The sequence below is a fragment of the Falco naumanni genome, chromosome 17 (assembly GCF_017639655.2).
Source record: "Falco naumanni isolate bFalNau1 chromosome 17, bFalNau1.pat, whole genome shotgun sequence".
NCBI lineage: Eukaryota > Metazoa > Chordata > Aves > Falconiformes > Falconidae > Falco > Falco naumanni.
The window spans coordinates 1,748,190-1,775,363 of record NC_054070.1 but is presented as its reverse complement, the minus strand read 5'-3'; the positions used below and the strand labels follow the sequence as shown (position 1 = coordinate 1,775,363).

The window sequence follows — 27,174 nt, the reverse complement described above, 5'->3', positions numbered from 1 at the left end:
GGACAGAGGGATAACAGGATCATGCTCATAAAGCGTTTCACAGCTGGCTCGAAAAGGCTCGGCTGAGTATTCACCATTTTCAGGCTTTTTCTTTTCCCTCTCAAGTTGGTCCTGGCTGTTCCGGGCTGTCATTGTGTTTCAATCTGGACTGTGAATTCTCAACTCATGAAAGTTTAAATGTCTGAATCGCCATCATCTATTCACAGAACGATTAGCAGGTTAACAAGCAGAAGATTTATTTGCAACAGCTTTGCTTTGCTCAACATGTTCAGGTGCTGATCCGAGAGGTTAAGAAACTTGTGATCTTTATCACTTGTGAATCAAAATAACAAGTACCCTTTATCCCTCTGCAAAACTCACACTTTGATGCGATGCTTACAATGGGTAGAGGTTACAATAACAAGTACCCTTTATCCCTCTGCAAAACTCACACTTTGATGCGATGCTTACAATGGGTAGAGGTTACACGTATGGCAGCTGGTGCTTTAAGAATACTTCCTATCAGGCGGCTCTTGACGATTTTGCGTGTGCTTTCCCATCTGCCCCTGTTCATTTCTCTGCATGCCCACCAGAGCAGCTCTGCGTTGAATGCCGTAGGGATACAGCACACAGCTCAGCGCAGCCTGGCGTGCTGCAGTACAGCGAAGTGAGCAGCGCTCTAACTGCAGACCTAGGTGGGAACGCAGCCCTGCTCGCTCTCAGTCCCAGGTGCTCTGTTCTTCCTCTGCCAAAGAATAAAATACAGCACTGGTACCTACGGAGGACTCACAAAGTTTGGGGCTGAGGGAGAGAGCACGTGGATTGGAGGCTTTTAAACGATCGATGTTATCCCTCTGCATTAATTAATGCCACTCAGCATCATGGTAGAAAGTGCAAAGGCAACAAACATCACAGGGATTACATTCCTTAAACTGGCTACCTCATCTGGAGAAGGCTTGCTGTTGCTGTGAACCTAGGCCTTTAAAGTTCCTCCAGTACTTGTTTAAAAACAACAACAAACCCCACCCCCCACCCCCCCAAACAATCCAGGACATTTTTCTGTAAGAGAAAAGCAGAGTGCTGCAAAGGCAAACCCATGCAAACCAGCAGCACCTCTCCCCTGCCGAAGCTCCCCTTAGTTACTGAATGCACGAGCTGAGACCGTCACAAATGCAAAGCTTTCCAGGCTGGAACATTTTGAAATGGGTTTGTGTTCAGCATAGGACGTTAGGTGTCAATACACAACACTGAGCAGTTTGTCACCGTGTCATGGAACAAACAACATGCACTACTGTCTGCAGCCCCCAGAGACTGGATCTTTGCACTAAAAAAAATTGCTGCATGAAACGGAGCGGGATGAAACTCCATCTCCTGCCAGCTGATGAATGGAATGAAGGCAAAGACGCAAGTGTCCTGCATCTAACAGTATTACTCTTTCTCATTTTTAAAATCAGCCAATGCAATCTGACATTTTAAACAGCCTTAAACAGACCTATTATAGCTTTCCCAAAAGCTACCTTACGGTGCCTGAAACAGGGCAGGAAATTCCTGGGGAAAAAAAATAAGCCCTCACGTGGCAAAAAGCTGAGTACTTGGGAAATTGCCTTTTGCAATGAAAAAATAAAATCAAATCAAAACCTGATGGTGATAAAGACGGTTCAGCTGTTGAACCAGATAAACCTTGGGAGCAACGCTCCCTTGGCACGTCCATCCGAGCAGCCTTTGGCTGCCACCTCGTGGAAGCCGCCACCCAGCAGACGCCTGAGCAGCTCTAAGGATGACAGATCATGAATCAGCCCCAGCCGAATTACAGAAAACATCACTGAATATTAATAATGTATAAAAGATTTCCACTTCCTACTGAGCTAAGATCGCAATTTCCTACCGTGGCAGTGGCGCTGGTTCGATTTCAAGTGTCCACTATTCTCGGGACATAAGATTAGTTAAATTTGCTCAGAAACTTTTCCTCTAGAAATCCCAGGGTGGCTACCTGGCTTCTCCACCTGTAACATCCACGGGTCGGTGCTGTGGAGCGGAGAATTTAACAGAAGAGCTGATTTTCTGCTAAATTAGCTCTTGGCTGTACCATCAGACGGTATCTCCACAAACACTTTGGGTGCATTCTTCAGTTTAATGGCTGGTTTTGAACACAGGCAAGTATTCGAACGCGTCGAAGTTAGTAAATGCCCATACCCTGAGCTTCCAGGTACTAGTGCCCAGATGGAACTGGAGCCCTGGCGCAGGACTTGCCATCAGACAAATGTGCTGTTAGACACAAGGATTAAATACGTGAAACATCAGTGGTTACAATTAGTAAGTAAACTGCACAGAGGTTCCGCATGTAGACAGGGATGGGGAAAGGCAGTTTTACCTTCTGCTTGCTCCGTGCTGTCAAGCTGCACTTCTTTAACATTGGTTAGCTCAAGTGGTCCCTGCTTCGTTTCCTTGACCATTCCTGGAGGATCCCGCATATATTCCTGCTTTGCATTATCAGGCCAACCTACAGCCTGGGCTCCTCCGCCCAAAGCAAATGCCAAAATATCCACCCCCCCTTCCCCGCGCGCTGGATAAAGTCAGCTGGCAGCTGAGCACGCAGCAGCACACCTGCTCGCCGCCCTTACAGCAAACCAGGCTCAGCAGCAGTGACCCCCATCCCACACCTCGACCTTTGTCCAAATAAAAATGCAGCCTGATTTCTGATACAGCAGGAGCAATCTCGCCTCTTCCCAACATGGGCAATCCGATGGCCAGCAGAATTCCTGCCCTCCCACGTCATCTGCACCAGTAGCCTTTTTAAAAAAGGACGACTTTATCTGAAAGAGATTAACTGCAGAAGCGTGGCAGATAAATGCTTTCAACAGCAGGTGCCAGACGATGGTTCAGTTCTTCATGAGAGAGAGAGAGACCTCTTAACTTTTTGTTGTCCGCTGTGTAGTGTGGACAGGAATCCATCCCTTGCCATGCAGTAGCTCCTCGCACGAGTGCCACCACCACTCTGCTTCCCCAGAGAATTTCCCAGGAGAATTAAGACTACTCAACTTTATGTCAGTCAGTGATAAGGATTATAGGGCTACATGCTACTGAAAACATCCCAAGGTGGTAGCAAGATAATGCTCACGGCTTCTTCCTCCAGTTCCTCTCAAGCGACATTTAAATGAATGCAAACCCCACAGTTTAACTTTTACAGAGATCAGGGGTTCTTATTTTTTTGTCAGATAACAAGGTTTATCAGATGCACTGGGCATCCGCGCTCACCCTAGAGGAGTCATGCTCTGAATTTGGACAGGACAAGAATCACAAGGTAAAAGGACTTGCCAAAAATTGTTCACCTAACAGTACTGGTGGAAGAGGATTCAGTTAATAATATATTATTAATATATGCTACTATAATTAGCAGCTGGATCCTTAGAACGAAGGAACAAAGAATGAAAAATAAATTCCTCTTGGGAATGAAGCAGAAAAGGGAAATATTTGCTAGACACATTTACCTTGCATGTCAGTGTACTTGCTTCATCTGAAAAAAAATTCCAGGGGAAACTTTCGAGGGCAGGAAGGCAGGCTGAGCACAGCCGCCAGCCCCAAAGCTGCTACGAAAACAAGCCCACTTCACTCCTATTGATTTATTTGAGAACTCATTCAAAAATAAGGGCGAGATATGTTTCCCGTCTCTTAACAGCTTGCCCGATGGCAAGTGCTACCACCTTGCTGGAACCTTCCTGATGAACAGGAAGAACAAACACAATTGCAGAACGCGATCGTATAAACAAAGTGGCTGGGGGGGGGGGGGGACGGAGGAAAAAAAAAAAAAAAAAAAAAAAAAGAGAGGAAGGTCAAATTAAAATTGCAATTCTTACAAAAACAGGCCAGATTTCAAATTCAAGGGTGTGCTTTTAAACTGGTGACACAACTGAGAGCACAGTCTTGCCTGTCAGAAGCTCTCAGGCAAAGCCGCTCTGACCGCACGTGATGCTGAGCATGAGCCACGGGCTGCGTGGTCGCCTCTCAGTCTATTCTGGGAACCAAAGCTCTCACGTAATACGAAAGGCTTCAGCGAGACCTAGACCCCCCCCGACCTTCCCTCCAGCACCAGGTGCCTCATGGCACAGGTCACGTCCCGCACACGGGGCACGCGCAGGGAGCAGGAGCCCCCCGAGAGGGGCTGCAGCGCGGGGTCCCGGGAGAGGTGCCCAGGGCCCTGCTGAAACCGCGGGGACAAAGCTGCAGGTGACCTTTGCAAAGGAGCTTTCGGTGGCACTAGAGGCCGCTGTCACCCCGGGTGAAGGCGGATACCCCACAGTGGGCTGCAACCAACGGCCCCCCGGTTCCCCACCGCCTGCTTGCAGCAGGCAGGGACCAGGCGGACCCCGGTTCTGCGCGAGGCACTGCAGTCCCCCACCCGCGTAGCCCACCCGAGCAGAGCCGGGGCTGGTTTGAGTTCAGCCGGACAGATGCACTGGGCGGTGTGAGACAATTTGGCGCTGGCAGGAGATCGTCAAAATGGCCCAACAGCAAGGGTGGTCAGCGGCTCGGAAATCCCCAGGAAAAAGAGAAAGAAACTGCCTGGCAAAGCCACCGGCTCTGGAAAACAGCACGTTTCCAGCCTCCCGGCACAACCGCCGTGCCGCAGCAGAACTGGGGGAGGCTGAACGCGGCCGGGCACACGCAAACACGCGTGGCAGTGGCGGGGCGGAACATCCAGCCGTGTGGCGGGGACAGCCGGCAGCAGCGTGTCACCGTGCGCCGGGCAGGTGGCCCTGGGTGCCTGCGAACTGTCCTCCCCTGCGCTGCCGCCTCTTGTGTCTCATCACCCCTCTGCAGCCAGGCCAGGGACATGATTTCCCACCCACCGGGGGGCTGCCGACCGATTCAGCTGGCGAGCCCAGCCAGCGGCAGGTAAAGCGCCGCGGGTGACACACGGCATGGGCCGGGCTGCGGGTGCTGGGCACCGAAGGATGCGAAACCGCACGCCGGAGCACAGGGCTGCTCCTTCCTCCCCAGACCTGGCAGTCTCTTCTGCTTTAACCTTTTGGCTTCGCGCAGATAAATTTAAGGCCACAAGTTAGGAGACATCCCTGTGATCTAATATTAGCTGATAAGCCTGTTTATGTTTCTGTTGCTAAGAGAAAGCCGGAGCTTTGGAAACACTGAAGCAGACCGAACACTACCGCAACAGCTGCCGGTGGGAACTGAAATCCATACAGTGCTTCCCTGACAACTGCCTGCCATTTTCTTTTTTTAATTTTATTTTAGTGGAATTGGTCTCCTTCCAAAATAAGCTTTTCCCATGTAGGTGGCCTCTCCTGTTCCTCTAGCTCCACGTTTCCTAGTTCAAAACGTGCAGGCAGCTCCCCAGTCAGTATATCCTGCTGTTAGAACACACATTCACAAATAAGGTTTCCTCCACCCAACGCATCCTCGCTGTACCTTTCTTTTCCTCTCAATAGTTTCAAAGCACCAATTAAAGGTGGGAGGAATTTTCTGGTGTTTCTCTTTACATTATCATAATTCCTAAGAGTTGGTTCTCTAATACAAACGCAGGAGACAAACAGATCTCCTACGCTATTTATAGAAACCGATTTGGTAATACATGCCAATGCAGTAATATTAATAGATGCTCTTTCGGGCATCTACAAATACTATCACAGCCGAGATCTCCGTCTGCAGACAGTGCCAAAAGTCTGGTGGGTTTTTTGGAGCCCATTTCTTCGGGGAAAAAAATCTAAAACTTCTGCAACTTGATTCTGGGCTTGCCGAAATGGAGATACTGTTGTGAAACTGTCTGAAGTGTGAACTAAAAACACAATACTCACTCTGTCCTCTTTTGCACAATCTCACTTTGCACCAGGAGTATCTTTTGGCAGCTCTTCTCAATTCAATTGCAAATGACACCAAGACAACTGACCCCTAGCAAAATGACGAGGAGCATACGGAGGTACTCCTAATATTAACCTTAAGTGTTCTTACAAAGATACTCTGCAGCAGCTATTTCAAATTATGTCCCTGCATACAGAGTGGATGAATGTGGCTCATCCAGAATGCCTGACATACCTTCAAAGCACTCCCTGGGCTAGCTCTGGGGGAAAAAAAAAAAAAAAAGAAAAGAAAAAAAAAGAAGAAAAAAAAAAAACCCCAACGAGCACTAAAACTTTGGGTATTTTCCAAAGACCACTGTCTTTCAGGGCCCTACTGCAGCAAAGAGAAGCCCGCTGCAAGCATGCCCACCCGCCCGCCCGCCGTGGGGGAGGCCCCCGACTGACTGCAGGCTACACGGCACTGCTGAGCTCTACCATCTTCATCTTTGCAAGCTGATAATTTCCATTGTTGCTTTTCACATCCTTTGGCTTTAGGCTATTTAAAATATGTCTGAGTGTATCTCCACTCAGAGAGGTCCGTATCTTAAGAAGTTATTATTTTAGCTTGGAAGAATCTTACTACGGAATACACTCCATGAACTGGTTGCTAGTTAGGAATACACGGTTCATCACCGCATTTTATTTATCACCATCTACTTTCAGCAATGCCATCAGAAGAGACAGAATTTGCAAAAGTTAACCTGTTTGCATGAATAGAGATGGAGCATTTGCTATTTGGTACTTAAAAGCACATGGTAAATTTCCTTTGAAAAGAGCACCAGCTACCCCAGTTTTGTACCTCCCCAGTCTTAAAATACCATCATATGGTAAGAAAGAGATACCACCAGTTAGATTCAGTGTAATTAAAAATGCTGCTGCTGCTGCTGAAATGGCCTCAGTTGCACAAGGCAGACTTCTGCCTCTGTGGTAAGCCTTCCTGTACAGTCGATCGAAAGAAATGCATGCTGCTAGAGTGCAGCCCATCTCCTCCTGTATCACACACCTGCACACTCCAGCAATGTTCGTTTTCCCCCACTAACTGCAGAGGGCATCGAGGGGCTTGTGCAGCAAGGACCGAGGCATAGAGGGATGGATTTTATCTGAATGTGTTTCATTTCTTCTGCTCTTTCCAGAATGGGATTTATGTGACAGAACCTACTACAAGTGGCTACTGGGCTGTCCACCCCTCTTGTGTACAGGGATTGAGACTAGTAGCTGAGATGACTACTGAAGAAAAAGGCTGAGATGCTAAAAAGACAAGTAGAAAATTATGAACCTAAACGTAACCTACAAGCCAGGGATGACTCAGTTCAAAACCTTAAGACAAGAGCAGGGGCAGCAGCCCGTTAACTCTACGTAGCACCTGAGAAACAGTTCTCACACCCCCACCATCACCACCACGTGAGATCTGATGACGGAGGAGGACCGACACACAGCGGCACTCTGCTCACTAACCTTCTGCGCTCCCTGGCTTCCTCAGCTGAGCAGTCCTTTCCTGTGGTTGAGGCAGCACTGGCATTCGCAATACCGTTAGCAGAGCCGAGTATGGCACGATTTGTGATTACACCTAGGGGGGTGCTAGCAGAGATGCTCTCTGTATTTTTCTCTACAGCAGTATCAGTTTGTTGCCTGAAAGGGGCTCTGAAATAGAGAAGACATAACGGAAAGCAAAGCAAGTGAACTCAGCTGCTGAGTGAGACCAGCCACCTTGAGGGAGCACTGACAGTTCACTCTCCTCATTCTAGGCTCGTGGTTTTGTAGAGAACAGCACACATTAAAACGAGCTTTCAAAAACTTGTGGAAGAATAAGCAGGAGGAATTCACAGTCTTCACATCCCTGTTTGTAGCAAAAACAATTAGAAAATGTAACTGGCGAATAGGCAGAAGGAACGAACTCCAAGAGCTTGTAACACTGAACGCCCAAGAGCAGCCCGAGCAACACAGCAGGGCTCTAACAGGGCAGCAAGAGGGTACAACCGACCGCTCCAGGGGGTGAAGAAGCGAGGGTCACACAGGGGCCGTTAGCTGCCTGCTGGTGCATATGCACTACTGAAACGGTCCAACACAACCACTCCGGGATTTCTTATCAGCGCTCCCTGTGTGGAAGCGCACGTCCAGTCCACAATCCACTCCAGCATTCAGAACTTGCAACCCAAATGCTGATTTTCTGCAGTTATCTCAGCTGTGAGCCGTTACCTGGTATACTGGCGGGCGGATGCAGTAGCGTTCGCACTGAGAGATGTGGGGCAGGAAGAGACAGGATGCCACGGGGTGCCCAGTGAGGTAGATGAGCCAATGGCACTGGGTGAGGTAGCTACAGATGTATTGCGACTGGCTGAAATGTAGGGACTGCTCAGGTCACTACTTCTACCAAATGAAGCACTGTAAAACATCACAAAATCACGTCCTTCAGAGCACAGTAAATATTCAACAGAACACCACGGCAGCTGGGCTCTCCGCTGGGAAGGGAGCAAGTATTACATCTTAGCAAAACGTGTGCGGGGAGACTAAAGTACACCGGGGAGGCTGCAGCTGCTCACGCGGGCTGGCGCTGCCAGCGCCCCTCTTAGCTAAGCCCCGCGGGTTTCAGTGAGAGAACAACGGCGTGGAGGTGAATCGGTGAAGATCAGGGAAGGGAAAAACCCTACCGCGGTGAAAGCGATGTGCACAGAGCACCCCATGTACTGGGGGAAGGTAGGAACAATGAGCAAGGATGAGGTCGCTTAAAGCAGGGAAGGAGAGAGTGACATAAGCAGGTCTGGCTGCATCACTTCCTAAGGATGCCCAGGACTTCCAGGCTTAAGAACTTGTTTTCAGTGGCTGAAAAGCTTTGGCAAAGACGATCAGTTCAGGCTTTAATTTTCTGTGAGGCATATCTCAAACTCGGTTTTTCCGGAAAATCGCTAGCAAAACCATCCAAAAAATATTCAAGAATGAGCAAGGGAAATATCTCAAACTCGGTATTTCTGGAAAATCGCTAGCAAAACCATCCAAAAAATATTCAAGAATGAGCAAGGGAAATACCTATTTTGCCAGTTTAAAACAAACCCCTTAAAACCGTTATTACTGAAAAGCTGGAAGTGTTTAAGTGCCCATACTCTGGAGGAGACAGGAGAAAAGGAGAAGGGCTCTCATGCGAGGATGTACCCTTGCGCTTTTTCAGAGAAAATCCATCCTAAGTGGGAGAAGCTGCACACCTCGAAAACCAGACGTGATGAAATCTGGCAAAACCTCCTTATTGCATGTGCCACAGCCCCATGTACAGGCTGCTCGTTGTCAGCTCAGAGCAAACAAGCATGCATGCGTGACCCAGGGCCCTGCCACGCCTTTCCCAGCAACTGGTGTTCCTGGTTGCTACTGGTCAGACTGGGCTGTCTGCAGGATCAAAGGCTAGGAAGGCTGGCAGGCTGCCTCTCGCCTCCTGCATCCTAATGACTCCCATGCCAGTGCACACGGGGGAAAGTGGTTGCACCAGAAATAAAAGCTGACCTAGAGGAAAAGCAGACCGGGACAAAGAGCTGCAAGTTTATGGGAAAGCCAGGGACAACAGACTGGAACTGGAAGTCAACACAAGAGCAAGAGTCAGAGAGAGCAGCCCGAGGCTGACATAAAACTTGAAAGGGGCAGGACAACAGCCAGGAACAGGAGGTCAGAGGAAGGATCCAGTCCAGTTCACGTAGGCACCCAATTTACAAACCAGTTTTACATGCCAAGGCCCCCAGCCAGCCCAGAACAAGCAGCTGGTCCCCGGACGGCCAAAGGAGAGAAAGGGGCATCTGGAAGGCTGCCACGGGGAGGAACCTTAGGTCGGGGCTCTTCAGCTGATGGCCGCCTGCCACATCCAGGTCACAAAGGCACAAGCAAGTTATTGTCACCAGGTAGCAACCTCCACCAGAGACTAAACAAAGCTTCCTCTGGAAAGCCGGCCCCGGAGCACGGGGCAGCAGCAAGTGCTGCTAGAAGCAAGTGCCTCCCTCCTGGCTCGCTGCATGGGGGGAAAGGCCAAGGCCTGGAGATGGGCTGGGAGCGGGTGAGAGCAGGGGGCGAAGCCTGGCTGGCGTGGGCGTGCAGAGCAAGCAGCCGTGAAGTTGGAGGGATGAGTGTACTGAGGGGGTGATGGCAGTGGAGTGTGCGCCAGGGGAAGGAACAAGAGGAGCAGCAGGGGACAGGTGGTGGCAGCCCCAGCAGGGCTGATGTGGCACCGTCCGAGGAGAGCCCAAGGCTGAGAGGCTGGGGCACGAGGGCTGGCTGCAAAGAGGAGAATGAACTTGGTCAGAAGGGCGGACACGAGAGGGTTATTCAGTAAGACCTGACAAGGGCTGTCTTTCAGGAGGGAAAGGTAATGGGTGGAAAGGGGAGAGAAGGGGATGGAAGCAGCACCGGGTGCCTGGGAGAGCAGAGATGTTGGGGAGCTGAGAGGGGGAGGAGGAGGAATGGAGAAGAAGAGCGTGGTGATGGCCTTGTGCCAGCTCCCCGGGCTGGAGAAACGCGGCGCTGGGGCACTGCACACATGCTCCGGCTCACCAGAAGGGCCGAGGCATTGCCAGCTCTACCCCATCGCCTCGCCCGGGTGGCACTGCGCAGCCTGAGGGGGACTCTGAGGCACTTATTCAATTATTCATATTTGATCTGAACAGGACCAGAAAATTGCAACAAAAAGGTTAGCTGGGGAATCTTATTAATTAACAGCTGTGTTCATATGAATCTGTAAAAGGGAGGATTATGAATTTATGCTGAAGAATTCAACATTAGGAAAAAAAAAAAAAAAGGGGACTGACACACTGCTACTTGTTCTCCAACATAATCACCGTAATACAACCATCAGGGAATGAGCAATGAAATGGAAAGCACCATTTAAAAAGAAATACTTCTGAGACAGCTAAGGCAAGTAGAATTCAAAAATCTTCAAAAACCTTCAAAACCTCACAAAGCTTCCACATACACTAATAAAAAAGGTTTGCACAAAACACAACTTTTTTTTTTTTTTTTAAACACACTGCCATAGAGTGCTGCAGAGATGAAAACAGGATTTGCCAATGGAAGCTGGCCACAGTGGTGGCTATTAATTAAGAACATTGGGTAAGTATAACCCCTGGCTCCCAAATCCGTGACTGCTGGAAGCAGGGTGAGTGTGGGAGGTGGAAGACTGCTCGTAAGTTATCCTAGCTTTTGCAACTTGTCCTTCAAAACCAGTTGCTGTCATAAAGAAGCTGGACTGCACAGACTGTTGACCTGACTCGCTGTGATGGTTTTTATGTGAACAAAACCAGTAAGGCAGCATATATGTAAAAGCTAACTGCGTGAAAAAGTGATTTCACTCTGATGTGTGTGATCCCCTCCCGTGAGGCATCGCTTATGGATGATGTCAACAGAAAGATGCTGAATTAATTCAATCTGCTATGCCAGTTTTCCTCCAAACCCTGTAACATACAGGCGAAGCGAACCAGCTGTTTTGAAGGCCAATAACGCACTAAAATGGGGAACAGGGTTCTGTGAATTTCTGGGCTAGTGGTACACCTATAGAGAAAGCAAAAGTAAAGCCTGTCATTACCATTACAGAGAGCACTTTAACATTTGCTTCAATTAAAGCTAAAGAACATTTACAACACTGCTGCAAGTTACTTTATTCCCCTTTTAAAAGAAAAGCCATTTTCAACATCTTAGGATGATCTGTTGCTGATGTTTACTCTTTGTTTGGGGGTCATATAAAGCACCTACGGAACATAACTTGGTATCTTGATGGAGATTACCTAAATGCTAAAGTAAAGGGGAAATGCAGAAGCATACAAGTCATCCTCTCAGTCACAACCACGTATGTCATGCTCACTTTAATTCTTCTCTCTCTGAACAAGCTTTTAGCTTTTGGAGTTGTGTTCAGAGTTTTGTTAATATTTGGAAATGACAAAGAGCTTACTCTTAACAGGCAATCAGGTTCCCTTCCCTCTTCTTAGAGGCTGATGCATAGAGCTGGAGAAATCAGAGGTTCAATATGATTAATTTCTGTGTGCTCTCCTATAGAAAGGCATATGGGACAGACGGCAAATGGATCATGATTCTACTGTTTTTACATAAATTTTTTACATGTTTTTACATGATTTTACATAAAATGTAAAACTTGATCTCTTTTAAAAAGTACACTTCATTGCTAGCTGGCAAAGCTATTCTCTGTAGTCGCTTGTAAACCAACACTCTCCTACGAAAGGCCAGAATTCAGCCTTTGTGACAAGAAATTGGCGTTAGCAAAATACCCCGGCCAGCCAGAACTCTCACTGTCTGTAGTTCAACCAAGGAAATAGAGCACAACTACACGAATGTAACACTAAATCTGGTTCTGGATTAGCTGAGGCAATGTTTGTAAAATTTCAGCAGCCAGCCACATGAGAGACTGGACTGTCTCAGGCTAGGGAACCGCATGGTGTGCCAGCTGCAAAAGGCAACATTTTTCCATTGTAATCAGCTGTGGCTTGTCAGATTGCCTTTAGAGAGAGACAAGCTATGGAGGCTGCCTGTCATCATGTCCCAGGATAGATGTGATAGGTGTCACCATAATGGATCGGCAGATCAGGAGAAGTCTATTGCTTGAAGTGGCTGTTTCACCTTTTGTGGAAATGGGTCTGTATGTGCTCAGCAGATGGACACACACATCCTTGAGCACAACTTACCTCTACCAGCGGTAAGTACCAGAACACAAAAAAAATCCACGTTTCCCCAGATATCTCAAGCAATTGTTCCATCTTCAGGACAGTTATTTAGTTCAGGGTCTAGAATTTGTTGAAACACAATCTAAAACCTTGAAACATTTCTGCCCTTTTCTTTAAGCACGGATCAAATGGCTTTGCAGCGTGACACGTTCATACATGCTGTTTTGATGGTTTCCAGTTTTAGCTAAAACGAAGGTGAGGTGATGGCACTGTACTTGCACAAAGGGCTGATCCTCCTTTTCACAACTGAGATGAAAACTCATTTATGTCTTCCTTGCCTTAACAGAGCAGGGCATTCATTCACCTCACTCAGCCATTATCTGGTACTTCAAGGAAACTGAGCCTCTGCCTTCCAAAGGGCTAGAAGATACCGCCAGTTAAAGACGTTATGCACGGAGCTGCCTTCCTGATTCTGCTTGGCTAGTTTACTAACCACCAGCCTCTACGGTTTCTCACACACTGTGCAGAAACTGCTTCCTTACTACCACAAGAAAATGGCTGGAGACATCAGCCTTACTCCTTACCAAGTGCTGTAAGTCATGCACAAGAACACTGCCACTTTTCTAATAATGCTGCCATAATCTTCAACTAATATAAACCAAAATGAGCACTAAGCTACAACTTACCTGTCAATGGCTATTGGAACAATGCTTTCAGACTGTAATGGATTTATCCTCTTTTTATGATCAATTTGGATTTTATTATCTAACCATAATACTAGCATAAAACTGAGAAAACACTTTGCATTTGAATTATGTGAGCAAGAGTATTTAAATTCAATTTAGCAATTTACAAATCAACAAAAATGATGGCCTTTAAATACTATCTGGCATGACAAATGTTGGCAAATCTTAATTTTTATTTCCGGCTCTCAGCAGAAGAGGGTCCCAAGGCCAGTTACACCGATGCAGTAAGCTGCAAGCAGGAGGCTGAAGTCTGGGAGGCACGTTAAGAGTAGAACCAACTGCCTGGAAACCCACGTAAGACAGAACTGGACATACCTTTTCAAGTAGGTAGATACATAGGTAGTAGGTGCACCGGAATGGGGAGCTTCGTTTCCCTTTGATTCATCCCTCCATGGCTGCCGGGTGTAAGAGCCGCTCCGCACTAGGTTAACAGCTGATTCTCTAACACAGGAGAGAGCACAGAGTTTGCTTAGAAAAACTTTCGGAGTCTGCTTTTGGCTCCTTTACAGTTCCACAACACAAATCCTTCCCTTACACCTACGTGCACCACTGTTCACAGGTGACACAGCTCGCTGGAACACCTCTTCTAGCCTTAACACCGGTTTCTGTTACTGCCATCGGTATTAACTCAAGAATCACCAGATGACGTAATGTTTTGCATAAAAAAGATCTTTTTTAGTCAGAAAACTTGCGGTTGAAATTCAGACTTTAGTCCATAAAAGTAATTTAACATATTAAGTAACGTCATTTGATATTCTCTCTTGTATCAAACGACATTGCACATCTTGTATCAAATGACATTGCACAAATGGACAGATATTGCAACCACAGGGAAAGTTTTTATTCTCTGAGGTATCCAGGCAATGACAGTAAAGCAATTCAGTATGGCAAATCCCTTGCTATACTTAGCAGCAGAAAACAACAAACAAAGTACCTGGCAATATCTAAAACTACTTGACAAGTTGTCAATAAATTCTTAGTAGCCCTATTTATCAGAGTTATCTGAAAGCAGGGCTCCTCTTCCCGAAACGCACTTGGGCAGCACGTCCAAGTACAAGTCCTGGACAGGGTCTTGAGTCTGTAAAGCGGCACAAGTCCATTCACTCATCAGCCTGCAATTAATTTTCATTTTTCAGTTGCCATGCCCATGCTGATGCCCTTTCAGACACCTGTGGGTTCTGTGAAGTGAAATTCAGCTGTTTTGAAAGGAAGTTATATTGGGGAAAATGTGTACTACACGGTACGCCTGGGCACCATCTGTTCCCGCAGGCCAATTCTCCTCATTCCCTACTTCACCGAGCAAAGGACACTTAGCAGCAGGCAGCTGGATGTGCCACTCAATACCAGCCTCTGCCAAAACCGCTCAAGCTTATCAGCAGACACAAACTGTCTGCTAAACCCCCAAGCACAGTGGCTGGCTGAGATTAGGCAGGAACGCAGCAGGGAGGTTCCAGCAAAAGATCAGCAAAGAATCTCAAGCTGTGCTGAAGTTCTCTCGGGGTGGGCAACTGCCCCAACTTCTTCACAGCAATTACAGTTCACAACGTCTTCTCTGTATGTGCCTTTCTGCCATGATTGTGGAAGCGGCTGGAAATGAGGCTAAGCTCAAATTTTACTCCTTCTAGCACAAATTGTGAGGAACCCGTTTGTAGAGATTAGCTCCTCAACAGTACCTGGAGATACCAGATACTCATCCCGCCTGCACTGTGGTTCTGCCCAGGGGCAACGACACTCGTTCACCTTAAAAACAACCCCTGCCAGGGGAACGGTTCCCTACACGACAGCGTTCACAAACTCCAACTCAAAATGACAGGTATGTGAACAAAAGGGACCGAAGGTGACTCTTGAGCAAGCGACAGAAGTACAAATGTAGGGGCCAGCTCCAAAATGAGGCACTTGCATATAAAAGGAAAAAGTATGCACACATCTCGTTTCCTGGACGGAGACCGTGGGTGTATGAATGCAGGGGCTGGAGAAACAAGCCTGTTGCCCCGCTCACCTAAACGAAAAGGAACCTACCAGAACTTTTACAGATCAGGGAAAGCTCTCAATATTGTGAATTCCAACGTACTCGGGACTGCTGAGAAAATATATGCAGCATGAATACAGAAAAAAAGGTATTCCGGAGGAACTATGGACAGAAGCTGAGCATTAAAGTCAGTCAGTCTCACCTGTTTTCTTTTTCTTCTATATCGCTCGTACTGCTTAGTCTTCTGGGGGCTATTGTGGCAAGGTAGCTCTTGCTGTCTTTATCCTGGTGAAGCAAAAGAAGTACTTCAGCTGGACATCTGTTACGCTTCCAGCACATTCAATGACAACTAAATTAATGTTCAGATTCCTTCAACTAAGAAAGCACTCTCCTGTCTAAGGACAACAGGTTTAAAGCGTTTTTCTTGGGCAACACATACCACAGCACAGAAGAATCAGTTCTGAAAATGATTTTGTGACGAGCGTGCTAGTGAATAAAAGCAGCTCCTAACTAGAACTACCTATATAAACCAGAGAATCACAGAACGGTTTGGGTGGGAAGGGACCTTTCAAAGGCCGTCTAGTCCAACCCCCTGCCCTGAGCAGGGACATCAGGTCGCTCAGAGCCCCGTCCAGCCTGATCTTGAATCAAGCATGGAGCAGCTACCCACGGGCAGCAAAGCTACAGCTAGTGAATATGTGGGATGGGATTCACAAATACAGCTGGTGGATGCAGAAAGAATCCCATGCAGATGACAGCGAAGGAGAATTTCCAGTGCAGGTACACACTGCTGTCTCGATTAGATATTTTCTGGTAAAGAAAGGGCTGTGCCAGACCAACAGCCCTTGTTCACTGGCAGCCCACTCCAAACCAAGCAGGGATCAGGTCAAAGGAGCACCAAGCTCCAGTTCTGCAAGAACAACTGATAGGACAGGAAAAATTTTCAAAAGAAAAAGGAAGAATGAAAGAGACCTAAGTTTGTTAGGGGTATAAAACTCAGCAATAACTCAAAACGAAAGGGAAGGGGTCTTAAACCTGTGAGGTGAAATCTGCTCAGCTGGGATGCACGAAAACACATTTGCTGAAAGCCAAACCTTTTCTTTGTTGTCTAATAACGCAGATATCCGAGGACTTGACGAAGAACGATAGATAGAAGAGGTCTTATCTCTCTGCGCCTCACGAGTAGCAGCAACTTCACTCAACATGTTATGACTGCCAGTCTTCCGTAGCCCCAGCCGCCACGATGAAGGTGACTCATCCTTCTGCTCGTCTGACTTGCTGAGCCAACTGAACTGTGGAGGAGAAAAAGGGACATTTGGAAGAAGTAAGAGCACTGCAAGGCACAATCTTGTGTTCTGAAAGTGTTTCAGCAAGCCCCAGTTTTTGCTGGGCTACACTTGTAAGCATAAGATGGAGTGACTTTGATTTCCTGCTTAGCTTTTATTACAGGACATAGCTCAAGGTGAACTCACAGGGATGCAAATTGCTGTAGCGCCCGCATCCCCAAGGACAGACAATGAAAGAAATCTTGTGCCATTGTGCAGCTCCCTTTGCCTACACAATGCCCTCCTCCAGCTTTGCAGAAAGAATATAAAGAACAATGAAGCTTTTATTAGCACCTGTTTAGGAAGGGGGAATTATTCAGTAAAGGCAGAAAACAGAAAAAAGTAATGAACTGTTTTGGGACTCACTGCAAATCAAAACCTTACACAACTCAACCTGGAGAAAGTCCAGGAGAAGCCGTTAAGATCATCAGGGAGTTGGAGCCCACAACACAAAGAGAAAGACTGAGGAAACCCAACTTTTTTAGCATGGAAAAGAGAAGGCAAAGAAAGGCTTTAGTTGCTCTACTACTTGTGGGGTGGGATTTACAGAGATATAGAACCAGACTTCTCAACAATCTACAGTGGAAGGAGGAACAGACAAGTTCCAACATGGGAAATCCCAGCTGACACGAAGGAAGACATCCCTCCTGGTAGGAACGATGCTGCACTGGGCCAAGGAGCAAGAAAGTGGGGCATCCCCATCCTCAGAGACTTGGTAATACTCAGGTGAGCTCAGGTAGTTCAAAGCAACATGACACAGGCTCGAAGCTGGCCCTGCTTCAAGCAAGAGGTTGGACTAGAGGCTTGCAGAAGCCCGCTCCAGCTTAAACCTTCCTATGGTTAGGTAACCGCGTGTTCTATACATACTACAGAATGAGCCCTCATGGGTTTTGTTACACGAGGTACTTCTGACAAGCACATATTATTCCTGAAATACACAACTGCTTAGGTGATAACTGTAACTAAAGTTGTACAAGTCTTACAAAAAGATGCCCACTGCCATTCAAGAATGGAGGCTGGGCACCGCAAGAGATACTTCCATAAAGACAGGGGCTCAACACCGCGCCGTAGAGGAAATGAAGCAAACAAAACAATAGGAATTATTGGAAAGGAACAGAATATGAAACACAACACTATCATGACTCTGTGTTACTGCAAGGTACAATCACATCTTTGATAACCATGCACAGCTCAAAAGCAGTATAGAAGAAGGGGAAGTGATTCAGAGAAAAGTACCAAGGATGAGTAGAGCAAGAGCGCTTTTGTATGAGTTACTCAGTATATCAAGAGTCCCAAGGCTGAGATCTGACCAAGGTACATAAAACCCTCAGTGGCACAGAAGAAGGGGTAATAAGGATCGATTATTCCTTGTTCCTTCCCATAAAGGAACTAGGGGCAGCAAATAAAACCAGTGTGTGGCAGGCTGAACGAAACAGGTGCAGGAAATTCTGAACATAACATAGGTATAATATGTAATTCAGCTGAAGAACCCTTTTCCGCTGGACATTACAGGATCCCAAACATTATGGGCACTCAAAAAGTGACGGCATAAATTCAGAGAGGAAAAGTCCAACAGGGGCTACTGAACACAAGAAATACCACAGGTTCAGCAAGTCCCTGAAATGCAAATTGCTAGAAGGTAGGAGAGAAGTCCAGCTAGATTCTGTCTTCTCTAGTATCTTTTGATGGTCGCTGTCAAGGACAGGGTACTGAGGTAGACAAGGCTTTCGACCAAAGCTAACATAAGCATTGTTATACCATATTCTATATAACAGAAAACATCTGATATTATCCAAAATAAATGAAGCTACTGGGGAGCTGTGCCATCATGCTCACTGACTCAAGACAGCAATGATAAAATTATCACTGCAATATTTTAGCAAGGTTTCTTAGCTCTTATGTTAATGCAGATGCAAGGAGCTAATCTGTACTCCACTAATTCTAGCACTTCCAGTCTACTGAGCTACACAGCTCTAACACTTTAATGTAGTTTTGACACTTTCCTCAGAGAAAAGCTCAAATCCACAGTAAAAGCTGCCTCCTGTAATTTCTGAACAACATAGAAACAGCACACGTATTAATAACTCCACAAATGGAGGGCAACACAAGCACTCATATTTTTCCATATAAACCTCAATCTGACAAAGAGAGTTACAGAAGAATCAAATATGTAAGAAAAGGTGAAGTAGCCAATCTTAAGTGACTGAGGTCAAAATAATAACTGCGTTGCACACAGGCCCGCTTCTATACCCCTAACCCAGTCTTGTTCTGGGTTAAACAGCTCCAGTGAGTGTGAACAATACTCTGCAGCTGGGAAAAGGTTAACTGAAGCTCACACTTCCCAGTAACCTTCTACCTTTAATACTCCCCCTGCTCAGCCAGCCTGAATTGAACAACGTCCGGAGGAACTCTATTGCATTAGATCTGGACAAGTTGTTAAGACCTAGTAGCATGTCAAAAATAAAAAATTGTGACCAAGCAAGAAATATCTTCCCTCTAACAGGTACCCGGTGCTTCAGACTTCAGCAAGGTGCGTGTATTGTACAGCTGTTCTCCATATTCTGGTGCAAAAAGAAACCAGAAGTGTAAGATACCAGTCCCCAGCAGAATGGAGTCTCCTGGTGCCATCTAGCTGAGTGACGTGAGAGCTGGAGAATTCAGATAAGATTTCAGTAACTCTGCTTCACCTTTAAAAAGCTTTCATAGCCTAGCTATCTAGTCAGATGCAGACTTTATCCCTCTCTGCTTACTGGGCTCTAACAACATGCCACTGAATCGACTGAGTCTGGCAAGTCAGAGGCACTTTAGATGATGATGCCAAATTCCCTGCTGATGTATCAGCAGGAACCAGCTTCGGTGGATGATCTCCTACCGGTAAGAGATCGGCGTCGGCTACCTCCGAACCGACAGCAACACAAAGCACTTGCGATAAGCAGGGTTTCTCCTGCAAACAGTGCAATTTGCTTCGGAGGGTAAGAGATTCAAGAGGAACTTTATCACACAAACATCCTCCTTTATGCCGGTCCTCTACTGTTGTTAACACAGTGTCTTTATCAAAATTGCATAGTATCACGCTTTCCTAAATTCAGGTCGTGCAACTCCTCTGGAAAATGGTTCCAGAACATCAATTTCCCAGTAAAACCCACTGCTTTCAAGCACTGTTGGAGTCCCCATTGATTCCAAATTCACTTACTCTTCTGGCAGATGCAGTGAAGGAGTTGGGCTCGGGTGCTGGTATTTGCTCGGTGATGCTAGGCCTGGTGTCATGGCTGGAGTGGTTGGCAAAGGGCTCTTCCTTCCTTTCTACAATTTGAAAGAAGAAGAGAAACCAAGCGTTTCAGTATTGCACTTCCAAGGCCCTTCTTTACAAGCACGGCGTATGCTAAACTCCAGTTCTGCGTTGCTGTGACCTGAGTAAACCTTAGATCATAAAGCTGCCCCCAGTGCCCGGGCTAACCAGGGCTTTCCGCAAGGAAGCTTTCCCCCCCCCCCGAAGAACACGATGGATACATTTGCCAGGCAAAGCTTTTGAACTTCATCCTCACGGGCAAGCAAAATCTTTGCAGAAAGCACCTTAAGGAAGACAAACAGATTCTTTGTTTATTCACAATTTTGCTTCCTCTCAGGGATTGTTCTTCCCTTGTAAAACGTGGGGGAAGCAGAGCAGAGCATGCTGCTCCTGCAGTGCACGGGCAGGCATCACAGCCCACGGCCCCGCTGTGCCGGGCGGTGGATCTCACTGCACAGTTCTGCTGCAGTTGGTTGTGCTGGTGGACAGAATTTCTGGTCTTCTACAGCAAAATCTGGTTTTCTACAAGAAACTACAACTGAAACCCAACAAAAATCCTTAACAGGGCTCAAAGCAAGCTAAGCAAGCCCCATCAAAGCTCACAGCTGGCTCCCTTGTTAGACAAGTGCAATCATCCAGTATTAAATTTTTTTTGTATCTATGCACCATGCTTGACATAAGAAAATCCACCAGGCATTACCGGGGGAGACTAAGCAGAAACTGTGTCTCAGGCAACAGGTTCAATTGCCAGGAGCGCACAGGGCTGTGAGACACGCTATTTACCAAACAGCCACATGCAACGTGCCTGAGAAACGATGTACCTACACCAACAAAACCATGTTTTCTACTCACAGCTATGAGTGCCTCACACAGTCATGTTTTTGAAAAAACAAAGTCATTTTAAGTGTAAGCACCCAAACAGTACTGGCAAATGACTTATGTGCAGTGAATAAAGATCTACTACTACACATAAAAAGCAGTTTGGTATAGAGTGTCTGTGAGGATGGCACCTTGGAGCATGAAAATCATTTTTTCTGAAACAAACGTTCTGGCTCCTAGAAAACAGGATTCAAAGGACATAGAAAACAGAAAAGAGCAAGCCAAGAGAAACATCTAAAAATAACAGGACTAACAGATCCAGAATTAAAGAGATAAAGTGTCTCTCCCCTAGGAAGGTTGAGTGATACTGAAGTCTCAGCCACCTTTCCCTCTCTTTGTGTTACCTCAGAACTGCCACTGAAGTCATCTGAACAGAGTATTTCATTTCTTGCACTTTCAAACAGCCCTTTCAGGAAGGGGCAGGCTACCCACTTCTTGCAGGCCTGACCTGGCACACAGCAGCCCACGGAAAAGCATACAGCCCACACATGACGTGCTTGCCACTTGCTGATTTCTGGAGGGTGAAGCCTGCAGAACGCAGGAGAACGCTCAGCCTTGCAGGGGGGCAGAGCAGACCTGACCCGACAGCCAGCAGGCTCTGCAGGCTGGGCTACACGGCGACTGGTAGCGTGTTCTGGAAGCTTATACTCCAGAGGTCAGCTTTTAAGGTCAAGCCTAATTACAAGGGCACAAGCTTAAGCGGTAATGACAGGCTGGAAAGGACTCTAACTGTGAGCAATGTGACCAAAAGGAGTCACTTGCAGGACAGGCAAAAGTACCTTGTACCAGCAACGTGCGAGACTGCATGACCACAGGCACTGCTGCCTTTAGGAGAGGAGCCCACGTTTCATTTTATTAAAATTTCAGCAATGAACATTACGAATTCCAATCACGGGAAACTACTGAAGATTAGTTCACTCTCCCCAAAACAAACCTGGTAAGATTAAAAATTCAGTTCTCTAATCTGGCACAAATATAATTTTTCTTAAGGGTTTGTTGTTGGGTTTTTCTTGGGGGTGGGGTGGGGGTGTTCCACAAAAAAAAAAAATCCACCACTGGAAAAAAACCCATTAAAAGCTTCCCTAACCTACTTTAATTCACAATAATTATGTACTACAATAGTTACCAGCACAGGTAATGACCACAGAATTTTATACTGATCTTTCTCTTGTTTATAGAGAACCCAATGCCAAATTTTTAACTGTCCTCGAGATAAATAAAACCGCATTAATGTACTTAGCTTCCTTTGAAGAACACACATTTCTTACAGACTGTAAGAAACACGGTACTCTCTGAAGCACTCCAGCAATGTCACTGCTTACCTCTTCAAATTTCTTCTCCTCCCACAGTCTCTGCAAATTCAACAAATGTATCGCAACCTGAGACCCCTCAAAACATCCCTCAAAATAAACTTCTGTATCCTACTGCCAGCTTCTACTTTGTCCTGCCTTATGCTCAGTTACCAAAGGAGTTAAAATTTTTTGGTTTCAAAAGATCACTGATAACAATATTTGGGCTTTTTTTTTCTTTTTTCCCTTCATCTGGACTTTGAACACTTGAGAACAGTCGTCTTCTATTTGTCCAGCACTGCTCAGAATTACAAAGCTATGTGAATATTCAATCTCAGAAGAAAATGAAGAGGAATAAGGAAAACATTTCCATGTTTTTCAAAAACATGCCTGTTGTATCCATCCAACCAATTCAAATGTCTAGCAGATAATAAAACATATTTGTTCTTAAGACTGTCTTGGAAACTAATAATACTGTGACATTTATAATTTTCTATGAAAAGCTCTTTTCATCCCTACTTATCTTTGGAGTCCTCCTATAACATGTGGGCTGATGCTGTTATCTCCTGAATCTTGTTTTGAAAAGAATACCAGAAATGTGCACCCCATTCACAGAGGCAAGAACTGACAGCTATGCCTACATCCAAGCTGGGCCAGTTCACGTTCATTTCACTAGAGATTTGAGAAGTTTACAAGGTGGGGGTCTCAGTTCTGACTGAAGTTTCTCAAAGGAACAATAAGCTCTCCAGGAGGGGAGAGCCCAGGTAACAAAGCCTGAAGCCCGATGCTTAATCGTTACTTGAATGCTTTCTGTCTTCAATTTGTTTTAGCTTTAGTGGTTTGAAATAGATTATTATAATGGCCTTTGCTCAGTGAATTAACTCGGTAGAAATACCTGCTCTGGCTTTACACCAGATCTAGTGCTGCGTGCAGTACTTAGGGGCATTTGCGTCTAGCTCCTACCACGTTTGCGAGGACTGGCACACAGCTACACCGGGCTGCTCTCTACTTAAACCCTGACTTACGGAGCAAAGAAATGTGACTTCTTCTGCATGACTTTTCTACCACTGACGACTCCTCTACATCTGCTTGATTTAAAAGCCAAAAGATTATTTCACCCTGTTACTGTCATACCCAAAGAGCTTTTGTAACTACCAGCTCTACAAAGGCCAGCCAGGATTTTCAACACCTCTCATACTGTGATAAATGTTGTAATTGATACAATTAGAACACAGGTGACAATTTTACTGGCAGACGAAGCAGAACAAAACTTTAAACTACACTTCTTTGCAAGGACTTACTTATTAGTACACAGGTATATACAGGCCAAGTAAGCTGCTGTTAAAAGTAGCTTAACCATTAAATACATCATAGTCCAAGATCCATCTCTGCAGAAATATTATGTAAGTCTTGGCTTACTGTAAAGTTCAGTATCTTTATTTAAACTTTTTGTGCTGCACATATATGCTGTTTAAACTAATTAAGGAAGCCATAGAAATTATGGGAGAAAATGGGAGTAGGATGCCAGCAATATGCTATAATGTAAAGGCTAATGTGACTCAATGTACTTAATCCTTACTTTCCACTATGTTTTGCAATTATTATAGATCACTATACATCGCAGTCAGAAAAAAAAAGTTCCTCATCTCTATAATTATACAAAATAGCTTCAGCCCTTAATTTCATTTATCTGATCCAAATACAACAGGCTGTTACCTTCCTACATGTTCAATTGCTTTTCTACCATCTTGCAGTAACTGAAGTATTCATCCTGAAATTGGCTAACAAGAAAAAAAAAAGCCTGCTGTTTAAGAATAACCTGTGAACAATGTGTTATCTCAAATTCAAGTCAGCTGGAAGTAGAAATTAAAATACTACCCACAGCTTTTTTTGGGAAAACTTATGTTGACCTGCGAGTCAGCATTTAGATCAGCTTTTTTAGTACACTAGCTACAGAATTCTTTCTCCATATTCTATACATAAACACTGGAAGTAAGGCTTTCAGGCTGTCTTTAACAGCTAAGGGAAAAAAAAAAAAAAAAAAAAGGGAAAAAAGCAGTTCTCAAACTGGTCCCCTAATATTGCTAGGCTAATCATCAAATCCAAGACAGTAGTAAGTCTTACCTGACTCCTTTTCAGTATCCGATTCTGAAACTTCATCTTCTTCAGCTTCTTCCTCTTCTTCAGAACTAGAACTGCTAGAGTCCTTGTTCTCTTCCTCCGTTTCCATGGACTTCAGCGTGTCTTCCTCATAAAGAATCTTCTCTTTGCTGCAAGATACAGAAATTTTAAAGGCCTGCCAGTCAAGCAAGTTATTTCTGAGTTCTACTTCTCAGTAACACACAGACATGATTTGCTACATATAGAACAAGCGAATGAACAAAATCCATCTACAGACTCAACATCCCAGCATTTCCAGCACTGCCCATTTGCCATGGATTCCAACACCAGTCTCACATTTCCTAAATTTGCAAGCATTTCTCGATCCCAAAACATGCGGTCTCCCTTCTCCTAGTGCAGCACGACCCAGCAGCCACAGAGGCTGCAGAGGTGCAGTTCTCAGCCCAAAGGTCAAACTGACACTGAGCAGGAGCTGGGGGACCAAGCACTGACCTAAGTCCCTTTCCAACCACTCAGCAGGTATGTTAGAAACAGCTAAAATTGTGTTTGAGAGATCTCAAATGTTACAGAAACCATGAAATGAAGAGGAACAGCAATGAACTTTTTTTTTTTAAACCAGCTGAGGCCAGCTGGCTGCTAACAGACGAAGCCGGTGTCCTGTCACTCTCTGCAGCCGCTTTTCAAAACGGAGGGGAGAGACGTACTTGGTGAAGAGTCCGCTCTGAGGCTTGCCGTTCATGTCCGCTTCGATTAGCTTGTTCCTCGTCTCCTTCTCACTTCGCAGCTGTCAAGAAGTCCATGAAGATGGGAGAGAGAATGAAGAGACATCTTAACAAGCCACCTCAGCACAAACCAGTAATTACCGCAGCATAAGGTCATCCCAGCCTCATTAGACGAAAAATACTGCCGATTTGTTTAATGAGCCAAGAGCACTGGATGCCTTGGACTGGAGCTCTATAAGGGTACAGCCACACACCCAGCATGTCCTTAAGACTCAAGCTGCAGTTTAATAAAACCTTCGGGGAAGTTTGCAGCAGCCCCCGCCAAGACCCAGCATCACAGCTTGACGCCACCGTACTGCCCTGCAGCGGCACGCGCAGGCACGGCGCTGGAGGTCTCTCCGCAGGTGGTTGTACACCCCTGAAATCAGGCTAGATTCAGTTAAAACTTTGCTGCCTTTGTAGCTATTATGTACTGGTTCTCAGAGGCAGGCATCCAGGTGTGCCCCATAGAGGTGACCAATGGATCTCCTACCAGGACGGGTCACCTCCTACGTCCCTCAAATGGCAGCATTAAGCCATCGCACAAGAACACCTGTGATCACCATGGCAACTGACAGATTCTGCCCAGAAGAAGCAATACTAATTCTGTCACCAGCGATGGACAAAACAGTAATGAAAAAACCATTTCAGCACCTTCCAGAAGCACAGGGACAGCTGACATAGAAAAAGGGATGCAATCAGAGGCTCACGTTTGTGTCATGTCTAGCCTTGTTATTCCTTCCCTTTTGGTAGGAGACAACACCAGGCACAAGAAGCCAAAGCTCTGCAAATTCTGAACGTGGGAAATGCTACAGAGTCCAGCAAAGAGCCAAAAATTGGGGTACAGCCTGTTGTTAATCCGAACAAACTGCTGGAGCACAGCTGGGAAGTGCAGGAAACAGCCTGCTCCATTCACAGGTAATTCAGAGACTGGGAAAAACATCCACGCCCAAATCAAATGAGTTGCTTCCAGCAAACAACATCCTCTCCAATAACCGCAGCAAATCTTTTAGCAAGGATGGCATATTGTTCCGCTACAAGCTTTAGATTTAAGAAAAAAACCACCTCTGATTTGAGAGCCATTTTGAAAGCAAAATAATGTACTTGGAGAAATGCTGTAGAACTGCCTACTTTATTCTTAGCAAATGTAAGTTTTCTATTTTAAGTGACAAAAATAGCATATGATAAACACACATGATGAAATGGCCTTTCCATTAAAAAATCATATCCAATAAAAAGAAGTGTGATAAAATCTGGATTCTTCTCTTCTTCCCAGTTCTACTATAGCTCGCTACACTAATTTAACACACGGAAAAGGCCTTTATGCAGTGCTGCTATATAGAGAACAAGGGGGTTGCCAGCCCCTGTGAAGCAGGCCTAAAAATGGGTTAGCACCCATCCCCAAAAATTCTTCTCATTGTTTTGCTTTTTCTTTTCTTCCGAGGAGTGCAGTGATCTGCAGCATCCTGGTGTAGTGAGACAGGAGGAAATGCAGAATACAACCACAGATAGTATTTATCAACACCTCATTTAGGGAGAAGCTGATTAATTTTTAAAAAGTTTCTGCGAATGTTAAGGATGCTATTTAAGGACAAGAGCAGCTGTGTTATGATCAGAGCTTGAGTTCTACCACCCACATTGTCAGTTCCTCAAAATACTTTACTGGGTTTTATCAGCAGTGTTCTCATTATGTCTGTTTCTGAATCCAATGTTTTAAATTATACTGATTTTTATTTTTTTTAAAGAAGTTGGTTTGGGGTCGTGGTGTTTGTTTTTTGGGTTTGGTTTTTGGGTTTTTTTTGTTGTTGTTTTTGGTTTTTGTTTTTTTTTTTTTTGTTTTGGTTTTTTTTTGTTTTTTTTTTGTTTTTTTTTTGTGGGTTTTTTTTTAGTAGACCAGATGAAATAGGAAAAAATGCAATCCAAAACCAACTTTCTGACTTGACAACTGGCTTTACTTTGATCAAGATATATTCTTGTCCTCCTTTTTTATGCCAACTGTCTCCTTATAATCCCTTCCAATATCTCCATTGCACTATGAAATTGCAACTTAATATGGTTTTGAAATCACCAATTTTTTGATCCACAATTCCCTGAAGTTTATAATTTCTTCTCACTCAATCAGAAGTCTCCCTATTGTAAGAAAGGCAGACATGGTAACAGACCTCTTTCTCAACACTGACAGCGTATTTCCTTAGATGCAACACAGAGTTGACTTGGGTAATCATTCATTAAGAAAAGAGCAGTTTGATGCTAGAAAGCTTGCCAGCTAACAAAAGCAACTGCAGAATGATCATTCCAAAGATGAACTATACATTCCTTACCA

At 45.5% G+C, this 27,174-nt stretch overlaps 1 protein-coding gene across 1 annotated transcript in view; it reads right to left on the bottom strand.

Annotated features, from left to right (window-relative positions):
* PPP1R12B (protein phosphatase 1 regulatory subunit 12B) overlaps nucleotides 1-27,174 on the bottom strand; it is a 124,331-nt gene that overhangs the window by 55,976 nt on the left and 41,181 nt on the right. Inside the window, 8 exon segments of the mRNA XM_040616460.1 lie at nucleotides 7,287-7,472; nucleotides 8,028-8,213; nucleotides 13,534-13,659; nucleotides 15,390-15,472; nucleotides 16,282-16,479; nucleotides 19,706-19,815; nucleotides 24,094-24,239; nucleotides 24,795-24,874. Coding sequence (XP_040472394.1) covers nucleotides 7,287-7,472; nucleotides 8,028-8,213; nucleotides 13,534-13,659; nucleotides 15,390-15,472; nucleotides 16,282-16,479; nucleotides 19,706-19,815; nucleotides 24,094-24,239; nucleotides 24,795-24,874 — 1,115 coding nt within the window.